The sequence below is a fragment of the Platichthys flesus genome, chromosome 9 (genome assembly GCF_949316205.1).
Source record: "Platichthys flesus chromosome 9, fPlaFle2.1, whole genome shotgun sequence".
Lineage (NCBI taxonomy): Eukaryota > Metazoa > Chordata > Actinopteri > Pleuronectiformes > Pleuronectidae > Platichthys > Platichthys flesus.
In genome coordinates this window covers 23,413,616-23,433,836 of record NC_084953.1, presented here as the reverse complement: position 1 = coordinate 23,433,836, position 20,221 = coordinate 23,413,616, and the positions used below count along the sequence as shown (strand labels likewise).

General features: G+C 42.0%; 3 protein-coding genes across 6 annotated transcripts; 2 read left to right on the top strand and 1 right to left on the bottom strand.

The window, feature by feature from the left end:
* Nucleotides 1–268: 268 nt before the first annotated feature.
* znf648 (zinc finger protein 648) lies at nucleotides 269–4,005 on the top strand. Its single transcript, XM_062395463.1, has one exon. The coding sequence runs from the start codon at nucleotides 311–313 to the stop codon at nucleotides 1,793–1,795; it is 1,485 nt and encodes a 494-aa protein (XP_062251447.1). The 5' UTR covers nucleotides 269–310; the 3' UTR covers nucleotides 1,796–4,005.
* Nucleotides 4,006–4,024: 19 nt separating this feature from the next.
* On the bottom strand, nucleotides 4,025–15,553 carry sec16b (SEC16 homolog B, endoplasmic reticulum export factor). 4 transcript variants are annotated; one of them, XM_062395451.1, is made up of 26 exons: nucleotides 15,402–15,553; nucleotides 14,933–15,099; nucleotides 14,552–14,854; nucleotides 14,220–14,317; nucleotides 13,985–14,087; nucleotides 12,284–12,498; nucleotides 12,047–12,198; nucleotides 11,873–11,934; nucleotides 11,568–11,706; nucleotides 11,246–11,473; nucleotides 10,541–10,638; nucleotides 8,801–8,882; nucleotides 8,567–8,684; nucleotides 8,365–8,476; nucleotides 8,172–8,277; nucleotides 7,916–8,053; nucleotides 7,707–7,820; nucleotides 7,242–7,326; nucleotides 6,993–7,140; nucleotides 6,741–6,901; nucleotides 6,615–6,643; nucleotides 6,362–6,457; nucleotides 6,172–6,264; nucleotides 5,962–6,079; nucleotides 5,657–5,719; nucleotides 4,025–5,119 (listed from the first exon to the last, which is right to left on the bottom strand). In XM_062395451.1, exons 3-25 carry the CDS (start codon nucleotides 14,824–14,826, stop codon nucleotides 5,715–5,717), a joined length of 2,775 nt encoding a protein of 924 aa, XP_062251435.1. In that variant the 5' UTR covers nucleotides 14,827–14,854; nucleotides 14,933–15,099; nucleotides 15,402–15,553; the 3' UTR covers nucleotides 4,025–5,119; nucleotides 5,657–5,714. The 4 variants fall into 4 exon arrangements, with proteins under 4 accessions (XP_062251435.1, XP_062251434.1, XP_062251436.1 ...); XM_062395450.1 differs by having other exon boundaries at nucleotides 15,397–15,548; XM_062395452.1 differs by having other exon boundaries at nucleotides 14,220–14,290; nucleotides 14,933–15,549.
* Nucleotides 15,554–17,704: 2,151 nt separating this feature from the next.
* gadd45ab (growth arrest and DNA-damage-inducible, alpha, b) lies at nucleotides 17,705–19,927 on the top strand. Its single transcript, XM_062395478.1, has 4 exons — nucleotides 17,705–17,880; nucleotides 18,488–18,589; nucleotides 18,691–18,901; nucleotides 19,109–19,927. The coding sequence occupies exons 1-4, from the start codon at nucleotides 17,831–17,833 to the stop codon at nucleotides 19,220–19,222; spliced, it is 477 nt and encodes a 158-aa protein (XP_062251462.1). The 5' UTR covers nucleotides 17,705–17,830; the 3' UTR covers nucleotides 19,223–19,927.
* The last annotated feature ends 294 nt before the right edge of the window (nucleotides 19,928–20,221 follow it).

Below are 20,221 nucleotides of genomic sequence, written 5' to 3'. Positions count from 1 at the left end.
GTAAGAAGCTCTATAAAACTGTTTTCAGAAATTCAGGGTTGAAAAACAATTTATGAAGTTGATTCAGTGAGTTCTATCGATATGGAAATATATGCAATAATTTTGGAGACTAGGACTCAAGGTGTCAAGTGAATGCAAGGTCATGTGTAGGATGTAATGCTATCTGTGTGGTACCATTGATAAAAGGTTTGCATGTGAGTAAATCCTTTAGCCTACTTGAATTATACGCTAGTAAGATTTATGTATTCTAATTTTTAGGTCGTATTAAAGGAAGAATTGTGTCAGGAAATCACTGTACAGCTGGAAACACATGCAGATGATTTCATGCCCCACTTTAAAAGTGACCATGGCTGAAAACACGTCTGCCAGGACGGCGGTTGAAAAGGGGGAAGAAAGGAAATATCATAAAAGACATTGTGGCATACATTTTCTCCCAGATGGACAGATTGTCAATAACACTCATAACATGAATGGTGACCCTTCACTTGGAGACACAAGTGTGAACTCAGAGAGCACTGACACTGAGATCCTGTATCTGAACCCTCAGACACCAAACTGGTCACTTGCTGAGAAGTTTGCTGAGCTTTCTCCAGGAGACAAAACTGGAATCTGTGATGACCAAGACCACAACACTGAAACATTGTCGCAGTGCACTAAATATCTCAATGACAATAAAATAAATGGGCCTGGCGACATGCATTTAGATGCTACTCAAAACAATTGCTCGAAATACGTCAGGAGCAACCAAGTGCGAAATCAGAGAGCCTCCAAGCTTAAGGAGCTGAATGTTGAGGAATATTCTCCAGGCGGAGGAGGGAATAAGACCAAAAAGAGGAATGTGAATAGTCCGTCTCTTAAGAAATTACTTAAAAAGCACGACAAAGACAAGATCCCTCGACTTCTGGTAGCGATGAAAAAACGTGGCGAAGTCGACATAGAGCACCGTCCCTTCAAGTGTTCACACTGCCACTGGGCCTTCAAGAAGCTATGCAACCTGCAGAGCCACTTACAAACACACACTGGCCTCAAGCCGCATGTGTGTGATATATGTGGCAAGGCCTATTCCCATCAGGGCACGCTGCAGCAGCACAAGCGTCTGCACACGGGTGAAAGACCATATCACTGCCCCTTCTGCGTCAAGACCTACATTTGGTCCTCAGATTACCGCAAGCACATCCGCACACATACCGGGGAGAAGCCCTACGTCTGTGACACTTGTGGCAAGGATTTTATTCGCTCCTCAGACCTGCGCAAGCATGAGCGGAACATGCACACCAACAACAAGCCCTTCCAGTGTACCCACTGTGACAAGACCTTCAATAAGCCCCTCTCTCTGAACCGTCATGAGCGCAAGCACTTGGGCGAAAGGCCTTTCTCCTGCCCTGACTGCGGGAAGGCCTTTGCCCTGCCCAGCCGCATGGCCGAGCACCGCAAGACCCATGCTGGGGTTCGTCCGTTTGTGTGCACGGTTTGTTCCAAGTGCTTCACAAAGTCCTCCAATCTGACAGAGCACGAGGCCATCCACAGTGGCGCGCGGCCCTATAAGTGCACAGAGTGTGGTGTTGCGTTTGCCATGGCGTCCCGCCTCGTCCGTCACCAGTACGTGCACAATAAAGAGAAACCCCTCAGCTGCACGGGCTGCAGCAAGAACTTCTGCCACCTTGAGACACTGAAGCTTCACCAGGAGCAAACGTGTGCTGGGAGAATCTTTGTCTGTGTGGACTGTGACAAATCTTTCCAGTGTGCGGCAAAGCTCGCACAGCATATGCTGAGCCACAGGGACAAGAGTGTGTGAGCCTGTTTGAAGAAAGGTACTGTTCACATCCTTCACCATGCTGGTACTAATAACTTAATTTACAACTATAACATTTTATTGATTTCAAATATTCAGTTCCAGACACATTACATGTCATGGGACACTGGTATATTTATGTTAAGGTATTTATATATAATCATTGTGCTGTAATGACTTTTGAAACTCAATACTCATGTACCCTCTTTCCCCACGGTGCTGGGTTACCATGAGTATGGTACAGGATAAAAATTAGCACTGCCTTGACACTGGAGATGACAGCTGGGTGACGTGAAAGTGCTTACAAGAGCATTGGATGGTCTTTAAAGTGACAATATTCTCTCAGGTGCCAGTTTATCAGGAACATCTAGTTAGAACACATGCAGAGGAATCCAATAGTTGTTGTTGTAAAGAAAGTATTGCTGTATATTGTAAAGAAAACAGCAAGTGTTTGATGTTGTCATCTTTGTCATGCTGGAGATTTTGGTTTGTTTTGTGTTTTCTATTCAAGTTTTATAATTTTTTCGTTTTTGCTTGGTTTGTTCCATAAGACGTAGTAATTTAACGAGTTTCTGTGCTATATCAAAATGTGAGTGAAAATTACCCCAAAACTGTTTTTAAAGGCACTTACAGTGGACAAATACAATAACATCTGGCTTTTGTCCTCAATGGGTTAAATTGTCATTCATTACATCCACTGCAGGTCTAATCCCACTGCAGTAGTCAGTCTGAGCTTTAATCAGGACGTCAACATGCCATAAACACTGTAAACCTGTCACCTGCCCACCACCAGGCAAGACTGCATAAAAACCATATAAAGAGGGCTGACATGACCATGGCATCTCAATTGCCCACTACTGACTGAAAGGTTATAAACCCCACCTCATTCATGTTAGTGGATGGGACATGGACCAAACTGTAAAGTTAAAATACAGGTCTAAGAATAATTTTCTAAAAAAAGGTTTGGTCAAGTGCTATTTTTTCTGGGATGTTTGGTTTTAATTTGTAATTTAATGTAATAAAAACTGGGTGAAACGTCACGATTGACAGCTGCGACTGACTCGCAGTCTACTCTTCTTGGCAGCTAGCAGATCACTTTCAGATAAACCTGCAAATTTGTGTTAATAAATCAGTTTTTTTTAATGTTATAATGACATTATTTTCTATGGTTTTGTAAGTACACTAAAAGCACCCGTTACAATGACTTGTAAATCAAATTTCGCAAATGTGCTTTCAAAACTTTTCTGAAGACTCTCTGTGCATTTTATGGCAGCTCTAAAACTGGTTCTTTCTAACTATATTGCCCCACACAAGACAAGTGTATGTCTGGTTTAAAGGTTTTAGCAGAAGCTCAGGCTCCATTTGATTCAAGCGAACCAACTTTGTAATCCTGTTGTCCAAATTTTTACTATGAAGGCGACTTTCAATAAAATGAGGCCAATGTCTTACTTTTTGAAGAATCATTTAAAACCTGGACCAACATATTCATGATACGAGGGCCCTGGAATGCTAATCACAAAACAAAACATCATATAAGAAAACACAACAAAAAATTATAAATTACAAAGCAAATGGAAAAAAACACAATGACAGTCCTATAAAAAGGGTAGTGCTATCTAAAAGGCTTGTTGCGGATTAGAGGGACACACTGTCACATGTTTTGTGATTTGTTGTTGTGTGTGCTTTCTTTTCTGCATGTTGTAATATGCTATAGGCAATTGCAGTAATTTGCCCTGTGAGTTTTGTAATTTATTTTCGTATTTTGTTATTTGCCGTTATGATTTGCACTTCAGGGCCATCCTATAAACACCGAAAAAGTAAAAAATTTGAATAATACTTGACAAGTAATTATTTTCAAAATAAAGACAGGGTCCATATCGCTTTAAGTCTTTGGGGAGATTGGGATGCCACTTGACGCAGTCTTTCATAATGCTTTCTATCCTGACTGTGTTTATGTTCTGATATGCAATTGGCAGGCAGTAAGTTGTCGCTCAAACGCCGGAGGCCTGTGTGCTGGACACTCAGCCAGTGTGTCGCACTCCGATTTGGCAACTGCAAGCTAATCGAAAAAGGAGACGGCCTCTGCCAGGTTGTCACCTGCTCTACATTAAGTAAAAGGCCCCACCTGGAATCCCAGCTATTTCATTGCAAGCCACATTTATTCAACATGGGACTTTTAATAAGCTGTTCCCAGAGTGGTGTGTCAACAAAAAAGACAGAACTACACAGATATATTTATATATATATATATAATAGATTTATAATCGAGACTGTTCATGTGCTGTTTCAGATATGCAAAAAGCATTCAGGTATAATACATAAGGCACAAAGTCATATGAAGGTGGTAAAAAAAACTCACATCTCAATTACATCAAAACATGTTTTCAAGGTGACAGGGTATTCAAAAAATGGTATAAAATTATATATTACTGCTGTATGGGCTCTATATACATATAAAGAGCCTCCAGTAGATTTGTCGCCAAGCACATTATTATAACAGGGCTGTAAACTAGCAGAGTTCTTTACCTTGGTCCCCCATCCCCCCTCAACCATGTGGTGTCATCCGATCTGGCAGCATGCCAACATGCTCTTACAATCTTTAAAGATATGTACTATATATTATTATATCTAAAACTATATTGCTCACATTGTGCAATGATTTACTCGTCAATCAGACTACAAACTCTTCTTCTGTCCAGCCAATAAATGATCACAGCATTATATTACATTTATTCTGTTTTAATGTGTTTTTTCATGCACAGCTAAATTGTGTTTAATATTTTACCATAAAAAAAGATGAGATAGAATGAGAATGATGTACTATTGAAGATAACTTTAATTTAGCTCATAGGTATTCTATTTAAGCATTTACGGTGTTAAGGATAATCATTTCAAAGAGATGTGAGCTGTGAGAGTCTGATGACACTGATACTCAGTGGGCAGTTACATACATACCACCACATTAAAGCTCTCCTCAGTGCTGCCTTATGCAGACACAGTTACTAAGATTAATTAAGGTATCCCTTTCATCCAGCATGTCCTGCAATCATTGGTAATTTCCCCACTGTCAGCTTTTGGGAAGCCCTCCTCAGCTGCTTCAGTCTCTGTAATACGAGTTGCTGTGCCAGTACCTTCAGAGTATTTCCGTATCTAATATGCCACATGATGGTGAGCAAGCTGTGGGGGTTGGAAAGAACATCCTTAAAAAGAAATGTGGGCAGTAATGAGTGGAATTGACTTTCATGCTGTTCTTCTGAACTCAGGTATTTCCCTTATAAGACTTTTATTCACTGATGGTGTGAGAGCCTCCCTTTGCAGTCACTGCTCCTGCAAAACATAAAGATTAAAGGTATTTAATGTATAAATAAAAACATTAATTAAAGCTGATTTCAGACATGCACTGAGCTCTGAATATGGTAATCTCTGGACAGTCTGCGGAGGAGTTGTATGCGAGAACACAAATGTCCAAGTGAGTTGCTCCGGATGTGTTGGGATATTCTTACTGCCAGCCCCCTCGTAAAAACTATTGAGAATGTCTGAATGAGTCGGTTTGAGTGAGAGTACAGCATGAGATCCTGCTGCGTTATAAACACGAGCGAGTGGGCATATTGATAGCCTTTTTAATCTTGAACAGAGAGCCTTTGGTGATAAGGGCAGATGCCGCTGTCCCTCACCTAAATGCTCCAGAGATTTCTGTGCTGTTGTGATCACGTCTGAGCGGAGAATCTACAGCTGTGTTATTCATGTGTAACGGACAAACTCCGGGGAGAAAGTCTGGATCCAAATCGGCGCACACTCTGCAGAGTTCATGTCTGAATACGCCTGATGATACATATGTGTTTATCCGAATGATGCTTAGTTTACCTGAGATGTAGAATAGTGGTCTTCCCATGGTTCCTACCCCAGCTGCTGACCTGCTGTGTCAAACTTATTTATAAAAAAAACAAATTATAGATCAAATGTAGTGGCAGCCAAATCTCTAGATTAATTTAAATCCTAAAAATATGCACTGAACATGCTGGTCAGCAAATGTGTTAATGGCAGCGACAGAGGAGGGACGCAGCTTCATGTCAGTGACCTCAGAAATCCCACATCAGAGAAGAATGTGGAGCTGGGCATTCTTTATTTATGGCATGATAATTGACAAAGAATGGGTTGACATATCTCACCTGCTTTCCTTGAGAAGGGATTGATCGCAGCAGAAGAGGGCTGGGATGGAAACGTGTTGAGAGAGACCATCGCAGCAGGTGGAGGACGACAGAGTGGTCCAGTGGTGGGTGGTTGCTCCTAAAAATATGTTTTAAAAAAACATTTCTTATATCACTGAATTTAAAGCTTGATTGTAACTGAAAGGTATAATACATCTCCTTGAATCCCACCATCTGAGCTGTGCTCCTCTGCTCTGAACTCTCCTTTTGGACATCATTTGGTTTGGATTTAAACCAGCCACTGAACCACCCCACCTTGGTGCCCTGCATATTAAACAAAGACGAAATTACTGATGTCAGGTGACTCTAATGTGGTTTAACAGTTTGTGGTTTGTGTCAGTATACCAGGGGATCCACCCACCTGTTCCCGGGGCTGGTTCGTCTGCTCAGAGGGCTTGAAACGTTCTTGTGTTCTCTGCTGGTCATACCCCTGGTGACTGATGTCAGCCTCGGGCATCTGAAAGGGCAAATACAGGTATTCAGGTAACCTTCTGGAAGCATTTCACAATGCTCTCCACAAACGGAGCATTGAGGTTTGAGTGAAAATAAAAATGTTTGCAACATAAATAAATCCAGAGACATCCTTTATTTTTGTAAATGATAACATTAATCACCTTGCCTGTTCCAGAGAAAGACCAGGCCCCTGTAGGAGCAATGATATAAATATATCACACAAGCTGACTCCTTGTAACAGTAAATTTCTTCATAGAGAAAGGAATGAATGGATTCTAGATTCTCACCCCCTCCTGCTGAAGGCACATCACTCGGTGGACAATGTGTCAAGGCACTTCTGACTTCAGCACTATCTGTGTTATGATAACTGAAGTCTTGACTCTGGGCCACTTTGGACAGTGGGGGAGCATTGACCATGGTGACTGGAAGCGGAGGACTGGCTCCTGGCCTAGACGGAGCAACACAGAGGATGGTCACATAACAGAGACTTATTGGAAAGGATCACATGATCAGTAACAGTGTTGCTGAATTTTTTTTACCAGTGCTGAGCTCCTGTGATGTATGATGATAACATTTCCTCAGTGCTTGCTTCAGTTTGATTCAGGAGGCTTTCTTGATCCTCATTGCCTCTGTAGTAAAGGAGTTCAGGCTCAGGGCTCAGAATGTCACGGTTTAGGTCGTCCAATCCTGAGAAAAAAGAAAGAAACAAGAAACATAAGTAGCTTTTCACTTATGGAAAAAAGGCCACACAGAAGATCATTCAAGGTAATGGAGGGACTTGGAATTACCTGAGTACACTTCGCTATCATCATGGGCCAAAGCACATACCTCAGGTTCTGGCTGGTATGTTTCAGTGCAGTCGTAACTCCCGGTCTGAGCAAAATAACAGGTAGTTTTAGTGTCCGAGCAAGTGAAGATGAACCTACCCACAGTGGTGCAAGTTAACTACTAACATCAGCTTGCTCGCATACCAACCATAGCAGCGATACCATACAGCTGTGTAGCAGCTGTAAGCAATGTTAGCATTGCAGAGCGACACACGTGGAACCAGCGAAGAGGCTCTCACACCTCATCACGTCAAGATAGACTGTGTTGATAAGAGTCGACACCTCGATGTGATGTAAACAAAATCACATGATCTCCACAGCATAATCAAAAGGAGAGAGTCCAGACTCAATTCTCCAGAGAGTCCTCTGCAGGACATGTCTGAAAAACACATATGTGAAGTGAAAGGAAAAGAGACAGCAAATCACCTGTAAGCTGTGGTGCCTAGCACGCATCTGTCTCAGCCAATCAGGTTCCTGCCCAGCTGCACTAACACCTCCCTCACTGAACTGACCCTCAGTGTGTCTAAGTCTGTCTGCCAACTGCAGGAGAGAACATACATCCATATTTAGTTGATAGATATGCACTGAATCATATGTGTTCAAATGTGTAAAACACTTGAGTATATACAGTATACCTTAATAACCTCCCCAGTCAGCACAAAGAAAGGCTCCCTCTGTCGGAGGATTGCATGGCCAACCACCTCACAGTAATGGAAGGCCTGAGAGGCAAGTCCACAATCCAGCAGTCGACTGGCATAGAGGAACTTATACACCTGATTCACCGCACAGTCACATTCAGCATCACATACACTTTAAAATCCAATGCATGGACCAGTAAATTTTTTTATAGAAGACAGTACGTGAGACCTGATGTGAAAGGGTGGAGGTTACCTGAAAGGACGGTATTGAAAAACTTTTTTCTCCAAGAGTCAGGCAATATTCGTACAACTCGGTGCACTGGATGGCTGAGTTTGTGGCAAAGTATTCAAATGGTTGCCTGAGGAAAGGAGAGGAAAGGAACATTACACTTTTGACTACTAGAAACTGACAACTGATGTAGCATCAAAGAACAAGAGCAGCTCACCTATGGCTGCTGCCCAGAAGCACCAGTCTCTCTGCCTTCTGTGTGAACGCCCCAAAGGGAACGCCGGCTGTCAGGTAGCACACGTGGGCGGCGTGCAGGAGGCGTCTGGAAGCTGTACGCCGAAGAGATTCACAAGACAATCATGTCTTATGTCCTGACGAGAAACAGCATTACCAACGTGTCAGTCAGAGCAACTCTATACCCAGTGTGTCTCCTGTGGTGATGATGGCCTTCCGCTGGACAGCTGGATCTCCCGTCTCATTGGAGAGCATGACGGCCAGATGTGGCCTCCAGTCTCCTCGTTTTTCATTTCCACAGCACTGGGCAGAGAGACTCAATATCAAAATTGTTATCCGCTAACAAGGTATGTAACAGTTGAATACATTGACTTAAAATTTGATGATGGGCTTGTGTGAGCGTTTAAATGATGTTTTACCGTGGCAACCGCAGGGATTCTCCCAGACAGCAGCTGGAAGAGAGTCTGGAGGGGATCACTGGCCGTTAGCTGGCCTGTAAACCTGCCAACAGAGCAGCCAAGGCTTTATTACACACTGGCAGCAGAGCCACTGCTCTAAAACGACACATTACATTTAAAGGCCATCCCTACTGCCAGTCTGTACAGAGGTAATGCACCATCCTTACGGCTCAAATTCTGCCCCCTATGTCAATCACAAATCAAATGACGGCCAAACCTCCCCCACACATTCCTCTACTGACACCCTGACACCGGCTCCCCTGGGACATGTTGCTGATACCAAAATAGTCTGGGTAACTTGAAAAACAGATCATATTAAGTGCAAATTTACTGAATTCTCCCTATTAAAGACAGAGCCCTCAGTCAGCACAAGCCTTTGAAAATAAAGGATTGCTCTGACTTTGGTGAGTAGATATTAAAAGGCTTTAATTCCTACTAAATGTGTCTAGCCAGGTGATTTACGGTATGAAGGAGTGTTAATGGTCTCTGTTATGTGCTGTCACGCGAGTGCTTACCGAGGATGACGGCAACATAAACTCCTAAAAACAAGGTGCAAGTGGATTCACAAATGGATTACCACTGATAAATCAATAATAAATCACATCCTTAAGTACACTCATTTCATTATTGAAAGCAGCTCCGTAACACTGATTGACATACAATTATCTTATGCAATAATATAAAAAAAGAACACAGATTTCCTGCTTTAGCTTTCTTTGAGAATGAAACAAATATGAGGTCGGTTCAAAGTGTTCCACACATTTGATCTCTTCTTGTTTCCGGTACAGTAATTAACGTCCTCAAAGTCTAAATCAGGTACTTTATTTTTGGACACAGCCCTGTGGGAAAGCCATTAGACTTGTTGCACAGAGTAGATGTCTTGTCATGTTCTTTGCTGTGTGCTACACATGTCACAAGTATATCAATGTGTGAGATTGCATATCAATCTGTTGATTGCATAAATATTAACAGAAGGCGCAATTATATATCAAAAAGTTTATTAAAATCTTCAATATATTTTGCATTAAAAATGCAATAATCATTTAAATTTCCATGAATGAACAAAACTTAAAGTAGAGAGCCATGCTAGAAGCTCTGTGAGTCTGCTGCTCTGAGTTAAATGCTAACAGCAGCATGATATGAAGGCAGTGAATGTACTAACATGCTGATACTAAGCAGATTTACCAAGTGCACTATTTTAGTTCAGCATGATAACATGCGCTAGATAGAACTGTATGTGCAGTTAAGGCTGATGGGAAGGTCATCATATCATAACAGTCATAAAAAAAAAAAGTGATTGACCTATGGCAGGAGAATTCCACGGTAAACCATCTGAGATGAGATTCGTTTTTTAGTATCTAAATTCAAACCTGCTGGGAATAATCCCATGTCTGTTTGGAATCCAGTAGATTTTAAACACGATCACCTGCTGGTGGCACTAAAGGTAAAGTCATGATCACTAGGAGACAGTAAAATCATCCTCTGCACAGAATCTTATGACAATCAATCCAATAGTTTATTTCAGTCTGGATCAAAAGTCTGTCGCAGAGTGACACTGACAGCCTCACAGCCACGCACTTTGAAACTGAAGAATTCTCCAAATACAGCTTTGACTGTTACACTGTCCACGTTTGCTTGTAGCTGTAGCACAAGTTCGAAGTAGACATAAGAAAGCTGTCATGTCTCATATGCTTCTCTCACCTGTTCAGCACGCTGGTGTAGGACCTGCTGTCCATTTTGCTGGCCAGAAAAAGTGCATGCCCCCACAGGCCGCTGCTCATAGCTGACTCCAAGGCCTCCTGGGAACCACATGGGTAAGAGTGAGGCGACAAACACTCAGATCTCAGCTCAGTGTGACGTGCATGTACGGCACACAGTGTTCATTTATGTTAGTGTGTGCTGTATCAGTGATGGCCTTTCAAATGTTACTTGTGGTTTTAGCTTTCAGATCAATTGTATAGCTGTCACCACTCACTCCTCATTTTTATAGCCTTAGTAGAGGTATTTTAATTGGATGATAGTGAGTAACAGCTGGATAAATGGTATTATATGGTCATAAGAATTAAAACACGTATTCACATCCTGTATTAGATTTGAATGGCAAATGGTTTTGTATTTATATAGCTCTTTTCTAGTCTTGATGACCACTCAAAGCGCTTGACAGTACAGTTCTACATTCACCCATTCATACAGTGCATCTATTAGAAGCACTTTGTTATTCTATGGGGGGCCATTCAGGGTTCAGCATCTTGCCCAAGGACACTTCGGCATGCAGATGGGTCAGACTGGGGATCGGACCGCCGACCTTCAGGTTGGAGGACGACCACTCTACCCCTCAGCCACAGCCGCAGTTTATGTTCTGCCATAAGGAGGAACAATGAGATGATAAGGCATAGTGTCAGAAACCTTCTTTCTTCCAGCCAGCAGCAGCTCAGTGTAACTGTGCAGGGCCTTCTCCGAGGTCTCAGAGCTGAAGCTGCAGGATCCCATGAGCAGGTCATCTCCTGTTTGAGGTGGCGCTTCTGCAGCCGTGCCCTCACTGAAGTCAATGAGCGTGGGGGCTTCTATCTCCCAGCTTCCATCTGAACGTGAGCCCTGCATCAGCAACTCTGCAATATCTGATCCCACTATTTGCTGAATTGTCAAAGAACATTTATTCAGTTATATTGATATTGCTTTAAGGTTATAGTTAAAGAGGTTAGCTTGTTAAAAATCATGATTCTCTTACTCCATTCTGTCTGCAGAGCAGTATCAGCAGATTCCACAAGAGGGCAGCAGAGCTCTTGTCCTGCAGTTTTTCATCCCTAATACAAGCTCCTGCTTCCTTCTGGGCAAAATCCATAGCATCTACTTTGTGCAAATCTTCCCTGTAGAAACATGACAAAAAAAATCTAATTCATACAATATTTATGTTAAATATGAACTTTTAAGGCTTACGAGTCTATTTCAGGTTTTTCATTCAACAGAACATGGCAGAGAAGATGGCATCAAATGTTTAATCAGAATTACGCCTCAAATTAAAAAACGGATTACCTAGTTAAGGGACCAGGGAAGTTTCTCATCTCCTGCTGTTCCTGTGTCTCACTCAGAATAACCTGTGAACACAAAAAAAAAATATCCACCATTATATTATTGGAAAAAACAGTACTTATGTGTGTATGAAAAAAATGTAATAATGTTACGACTGCAGACTCGTGTTAAACATACTTCCAGGCTGTGGATTTCCAGCTGACTGAAGTTCTTCTGTGTGGAAAAGCCCGGAGCGACTCGAATCAGCTGTCCTGCAGGTCCGAAGCTGACCACAGCGTGAGGGACCGAGTACTTCAGAGGAGCTGACGTCTGATGTACGGCTCCATGGTCTGAGGAGACATATGATACATAACAGGACATGTGTCATGATAAAGAAATGAACCTGAGAGAAAACACCTTTAACTGCACCCTCACCTTCATCAGAGGCGTGAACAGTCGGTGGCACAGAGTCGCTGTGTTCACTTCCATCAATGTATTGACTCAGTTCATAGCAGCTGGAAGACAACCCTGAGGTTTTAGAACTTTCTAATGTCCCCAGGTGATAAGAGGAAACTTCTTCATTCTCCCTGGAAGGAGTTTCTTCATAGTTATTGATGTGACGCTGGGAGTTGTCTCTCAAGTGGGCATACCTGAAGGAAATATACAGTATGTTCAATGTTCATGCATCTACATTCTTGTGCTTTCTGTTACTGCAAAAAGGCACAGAGATTTTGAAGGGCCACATGACCTCTTGGGTCCCTGGGACCCTTGAGCCAAACTTCTGTATGAAGTGAGTATTAACATTCCCTGTCAGGAAGTCAATCACACAACTGTAAAGAGCTTCAAAGTAACCACAAAGAAAAAGAAGATGACAAGAATGAGACACAAGCAACTACAAAGATATGCAAAACAACGAAGACGAAGAAGCACAAAATAACCACAAGACACAATTTGACCACACGATACAGGAGGTCTCGTTCGGACCAGGTATTAACATCCATCTTGGATGATCCGATCACAAGTAGGCAGCTCTAAGTAGAAGTTTGGACCAACACCACAATATTAATACCATTACTTCATTAATTATCTTTTCTTTGACTATTTCAAAGAGGTCAATTCTTAGTCCGTTGAGGAATTGTGCTCAGTGCGTTGATCACTGTGTGTCTAGTTGCCCAGCTCCTTGAATGACACCATATCTCATTTTCAAACTAGCAAAAATAACATCCCATTTGGTCTTTGTAAAGAGCAATGATGTCAATGTTTACTTCCACATAAAGACACAAGTGGAGTCTCAGTCTAATGCCAGTCGTACTTAGAGCTCTCACCCAAAATGCCTGTTCTTCCTAGTTGTGAACAGGGTCAGAAAGTAAGAAATGTTTACAAAGAGACACAAAAAACCACCACAGTGACATAAAAGTGACCAAAGAAGGGGAACAATCCAAAAGACAACTCTCTGAATCTCTGGGTGGGGGGACATTGAACATGTCAGCACCCAGGAGCCCATTTTCTTATAACCTTTTCATGGTTGCAGCAAGCAGCAACAAGCAGAAGACTTCGGTCATCATCATGAAGCAGAAGCATCGACAGTCTGATCAAACACAAAGACTCCTCACAGAAAGCTGAAGGTACCCACTTCTGGTCATATATATCTTTCTTCAGGTTTAATTCAACTGGACACTTTCCACCTTTTCTCCATTGCACGAACCCCCCAGACTTTACTCTGTCAGAATCAGTCCAAGCTCATTCCACCAGATCCAGCTGGTACACATCAGTAGTGTCCGTGGAAGTACTTTGTATCTTAGATTTTGAAAAGTGCTCTGTAAATAAAGTTATCATTATTAATTTTATTATTATTGACAAACCATTAATGCAACTTTATAGAAATGGTAAATAGCCAAAAAAGATTTTGGATTTTGATTTTTGAGTTGTTCATAAACAGCTGAAGCCAGGAAAATCTTTAAATGACAAATAAATTATGAAATTATTTAATATATGACTTGAACAACAAGTTGTATTTGTTTTCTGCTTATTGATTTCTTGATTTATTGACTAATTGTTTCAGTTCATCTTTCAGTTCATGGGCTCGATATATATATATACACAATATATATATATATAATTAACACTGCTCCTCACCTGTTGTCCTCTAAGTAGGAGCTCCCTGAGTGTTCCTGCTTGTAGTTTCTGTCATGATAACCATCTGCTCTCCTTGATTCTTGGGGAGTCCGCTGGGCAGCATCTTAAAGAGAAGATAAACAAACCAGAACAGTCCTATTTTATTTGTTTTTACCAAGACGTGTGTTACCAAGGGTGTTTTACATTGCTAATTAAAGTTTGGCTTTCCCACAGGTTTTGTTTTGTGTGGCTGTACCTTGTCGACCATGCTGTCCTCTGTAGTAGTCCTGATCGTAATAACCATAGTTGTCTCTGTAGTCCCAGTGGCTGTGTGGTGGATAGTCATACCCATGTCTGTCAATAAAGGGCCTCTAGTTACATCAATGCATTTGTTCCAGTTAATCCTTCCATCATAAAGAAGGTGATCAAATACAGATCGATAGAACTTCAGATTTGTATAGATTAAATGGAAGTTAGCAGTTAGTATCGATGGCAGGAAGGAGAACATGAACGGTTATGTACTTGATTCTAAGCTTTTGCAACCACAGACCATTAATAAGTCTGTATAGAAAGAGCATGCGTACACACCTGGACTGGGGTCTTTGGTGGTCTGCTCGCCCATGGCCGTAGGCATACTGCTGGTAGTTGGAGGGATACTGCTCAGGTCTGACAGGAGGACTGGCGTAGTGAGGACTGTAGCGGGCATCGGGATGAGCCCAGGGTCTGTCCCTCTCTCTGGGGTCTGGAGTTGGACAGCTCTGGTCCCACTCCTGCTGGGGGTACCTGCTGTAGTCCTCTCTGTCTTTAGTCCTGTGGGGGTACTGATGGCCGGGGTCAGGCCAGGGGTGACCTCTGTGATCCATGATGGGTTTACTCCTGCTGTTGGAACACCTGAGGAGTGAGCAGATGTTATTCCAAAACTAAAATCGACAAACAGAAAATGAATTTTGTGTTTGTTTGGGTACTTACAGCTCAGACGCAGTCAAAGTACAGCTGCAACTGCCACATCATTTCACTGGGAGCTCACACACCATGAGCTGATAACAGGTCAGCTTGATAACAAGAGGATAAAGTTCACCGAAGACTGTGATCCATAACTAAGCGTAGTTACTGCAGAGACACCAGCCCAAATCAGACTGTGAATCATACAAGTAACAGAAAAGAAAGAGTTGAAAAATCTGCACCATTAAGAGTCTGAATGTGTGTAAAGTGCTTCTCTATGTCCGTTATGTTTGCAGCGTGTATCAAACCTCTCTCTCTCTCTCTATCTCTCTCTCTATCTCTCTCTCTCTCTCTCTCTTTCTCTTTCTCTCTCTCTCCTCTGTGAAAGTAAACACAGGAGCCCGCCCTGAGGAGTTTGACAGCTGTAGTCCAAGATCAGCAGAAAAAGATTGAATCAGTCCTCAGGCTAAATATAATAAGTAATAACACACATTACTCATTGATTTCTTGAATACGTGGAAATTCGTCTCCTCGGATTTGTGAAAGATGAGAAGAAAACACATCGAGTGTTGCCACGTTGCCGGTGGGAGGGTGGAGAGGGTGACTCTGGTTCAGAGTGGGCTGGTCTGCGGTCAGTATTGGTGAAGTTACAGGGAGCAACGCCTCATGGAAACTTATCCAGAGTCGGTGGTGACAACTCAAGAGCTTCATGCAGTGAAGAACTGCAATGCCCTGAATCTCCACTAGTGGCGCTCACTGCCGTCTGTAGGTTCACCAAACTGAGGCGCCCCCTGTCTGTAAACCTTTGCCCATTTCAGTTATTTTATAAATTTTCTATTGACTTAACATTTTATCCACTTTATATTTGCCTCCATATTATTTATCATTTACAATGTCAACATTAACATTAAGTTGCATTCGCATGTCCCTAAGTACAACATCCTTTATCATATCCTGTTAACATCTGCTGTTTGAAGACCACACTTATCATGTCACTTCATTAAATATCATATCATGTGTTTTTGTAAAATATTAATGTCATACAAATGATATGTATAATAAAATATTTATTTAACAAATGTATTACTGTGTTATAGAAATTGTAGCTAAACCTTTTACTGCATTGCTATGTATATGTAATACATTTTAAGATCTATATGCCCAAATACGTTTTTTGGCTGAGTCAGAGATTTTAACTTTTTATTTATTTTGATCACAGTTTAGAAAAAAAGAAAAAAGAGGTTTGCTATAAATCTTCTTCACTTTTGTAATTTGCACCCTGCCATAAGACCTCCACGTTGTCTTTTCATTTTAAACAGGCTAGTATTTCTAAATGCATTTTTATGCAGCCATAGCTGCAATATAATGAATACTATGATATGTAAAATGGGAGTGAAGAAATAAATGGCTTGAAAAAATTTGCTCCACTCCTTCAGATCCTTCGACCTTTCACAGCGGGGAAACTTGCTGTGTTCTAGATCATCCCAAAAGTGTTTGATGTAGTTGAGGTCAGGGCTCTGTGAGGGCCAGTCAAGTTCTTCCACACCAAAAACACCAGACCAAGCTTTTATGCATTAGGATTTTCCTTCACCGGAACTAAGGGGCCTAGTCCAACCAATGGCAAAGGGACTGAATGAAACAGTGAATTTGACGATTAAAGAGATAGTGCACCATCATTCCGATGGAGGGGTGGGTGAAGAGTTGATTTCACAAATATCTTTACAAAGATCTCTCTCTCCCCTCTGTGAAAGTAAACACAGGAGCCTGCCCTGAGGAGTTTGACAGCTGTAGTCCAACATCAGCAGGAAAAGATTGAATCAGTCCTCAGGCTAAATATAATAAGTAAGAACACACATTACTCGCTGATTTCTTGAATACTTGGAAATTCGTGTCCTCGGATTTGTGATCCTCTTTTCTGTCTTTACAAACAATTTTTCATTTAAATATTTACCACATTACATGATCCAATTAAGAAAGATTTGAACACCGTATTGTAATTTAACATCTAGAAATCATGTGTATAACTAAACATTTACAAAGGAACCTCTTTACAACAGCTTGTGCAACCTCAGGGATGCATGCACACTACACACAGTAAATGACGCTGTTTCAAGTTGAAATTGGATGTCTGGGCTTGGATGACACGACAAGATTCAAGATTCAAGAGTTTATTGTCATCTGCACAACAATCACATTAAGCAGTTGCTGGCAATGACATGATTGGGTCACAGGCTCTCTTCTGGCAATGCTCAGAATATTACAGGCAAAAAATCGAATAAAATAAATATTAAATAGAATATAAAAAGAAAAAAATGTAAATATATATACGTCTAAAATAATAATATATATATGTTTATTAATATATATATATATATATATATATATATATATATAAAATATATATATAATAAGGTGCAGGTTTAGTGGTATTATTGCAGATTGGAGGAGTTTAAAAGTCCTGGGTATGAAACTGTCTCTGAGCCTGGTGGTGAGTACAGGATGCTTGCAAAACAGAGTATGGCTGGGGTGATACAGGAGCAGTATGGAGGCATGTTAATCTGTTTTTCTGTTGTTTTGTTTTTGTACGTGTCACTGCATCACGCACGGCATTTGCACAGTAGACGAGTTCAAAAGGAAAGCCCACATGTTTGCAGTATGTGATTGACTGGAGATCGTGTCAATATTTCAAAATAGCTGTAGCTGCGAAGTTACACCGCGGGGTGTCGCTGCAGGCACAAAGACACGGTGGGTGTATATAAATATCTATCTGGCGGTATGTCCACGTGACCAACGGGACCGGTTTATGCAGATGAGCAGTGAGGACAGGAGCTGCAGCTCAGGAGTCAGCAGCACCAGACTCAACATTCTCTCTGCAGCTCGCACACGCTCGCCCTGGAGATTGTGGGACAGCAACAAGCCGCTCGGATGTGCAATATGACTTTAGAAGAAAGCAGCGGGGACAACTCGTCAGAAAGGTTCGTTCTTACTCTGGTTATTCCCACGTGCACTTCTTTATTTAACCGGTCTTGCGACTCTTTGGAGGAATACCCTGAACTCGCTTTAACCTGGACACGTTTGATTTCGACTCATGCTTCTGTCAGGTGCTTGTCTGTGTCGCTCTATGCTAGTTGGCAGCTTTAGCAGTTTAAGCTAACGTGCATTGTGTATGAATGATGGACGTCCCTTTTATTGACTCCTCTGTTTACTACAGCGTGTTACTCCTGCAGTGATGACTTTAGTCCCAGGGTCCAGAGAAAATACAACACACTATAGATTAAAATACACACAAACATGTATATAAACTTGTAAATACCAATGTCTAGCATAGAGATAACCACATCAATGCATTTGCAGCGTATAGTGTTAAACTTATTATTTGATGCAGCCAAGATGATTTCATTTTCAGAATCTTTGATAAATGAACACATGAGATTCCTCAGTCAAAACATTTCAGTGCAATGTTACATCAGTAGTTGTCAATCACAACATTTAACTTGGGCCTAAAATGATATATATGACGTTATGTTTATTTCTTTGATTGTTGACTTTTCAGTTAAATGTGTGCTATGTGTGTTTCCTCAGCATGGACTCGGTGGCCAAAGCGTTAGAGGAGGTCCTGAGCTCTGCCTTGCCTCAGGGTTGCATCACTGTCGGTGTGTACGAGGCAGCAAAGTCACTGAACGCGTAAGTTAAAAATAGTCTGAACCGCTGCAGCTCTGACACCGATCATTCAGGGGGAGTGTGGGATTGTTCTCTGTACTCATCTGTCTCCTTGTTTACCACAGGGACCCAGACAACGTGGTGCTGTGTCTGCTGGCCACAGACGACGAGGAGGAGGACGTGGCTCTTCAGATTCATTTCACCCTAATCCAGGCGTTCTGCTGCGAGAATGACATCAACATCCTGCGGGTGAGCAACATGAGGCGTCTGGCGGAGATCCTCGGCGGAGTGAAACCTGGAGGGGAGCCCATGGACCTGCATTGTGTTCTAGTTACCGTAAGTGTCATTACTCACGTCTGTTTACTCTACAACTGCAGCACATTGCTCACTTCCCCTCAGATGGTAAAACGAGTCGTTCTCCCGGCCTTTGTCATACATTGCAAGAAAATGTTACGAGTCATGGTTGTGCAATGTGAATGATTTCAGAGTGTTTGCACGTTCATAAATCAGCAGGTGGTAACCGCTTTTTCCCTTCTCCTGCAGAACCCCCAGTCATCCCTGTGGAAGGACCCTGCACTGAGCAAAGTGAACAGATTCTGCAGAGACAGTCGCTGTTTGGACCAATGGGTGCCTGTCATCAACCTGCCCGACCGATGAAATGGAATATGAATGTATCGTGTGCATTTTGAGGGGAAAAAAAAGCGGCTTCACAAGGCCTGTGTTAATGTCTGTGTTGGACTCCTTTGGAACGCGCCCCAGGGACAAACAGAGACGGGAGGGGCTGGCGAGAGAGAAAGCACAAGAGAGAGCGCTACGTTCCAACAATTTACCAGGTCAGGGTGACCCGTGGGCCAAGAAAGGGTGACTCAGCAGTCTTGGTTCCAGGATTTCCAATGTATGACCGCGCCTTTCTCTGCCGAGATAGAAGCCTTTACAGGAAACTGAATCATGTGAGAGGAGAAGCACACGTGGTGGTGAGCGCACGCACGGCACTGAGGGGGGAAAAAGGCAGAGACAGAGCGCCTCAGTTGACAAGACTCCCAAGAACCTGACCACACTGGAGAGGACCAGTCTGAGCTCTCAGCCTGAGGAAAAATTGACCAAACTCCAAGCATTTCTTTGACTGCACATTTATTTAATACTATTTAAGACTTGTCACTTTGATAACTCTAAAGGGAAAGTTTTCAAAGCTTATTGTAATTATTATTATTATTATTATTATTATTATTGAAGGGCACTGCAATGATTAGACTTGTCCACTAACTGATATTTGTATGTGTTTATTAATTTAATGAGTCTTATTTATTGTGCATTATTTCATGTAATTTGTCAAGGTAACTGAAATAAAGAAAACAAACAACAGTTTCTTGGGTGGTTTTGCCTTAATGATTTCCTGTTGCAACAGGTGAGCATGCAGGAAGTCACATGTCATCCTGAGGAACTGAACAAGTTCCTCGAGACACGCCTCCCGTGCCCCTATCCAGGGTTTGGATATTGACCTGGTGTTTTACTCTCATGTTCCTGACCTTATCTGTTGGACCAACAGATAAGGTCAGCAGTCTGCCACCATTTTAATTTGATACTCATACTGCTAATTTAAACCAAAATAGTTACGTGCTCTTGTTTAAAACTGGAGTTTCCTTGTATTCTGCTCCA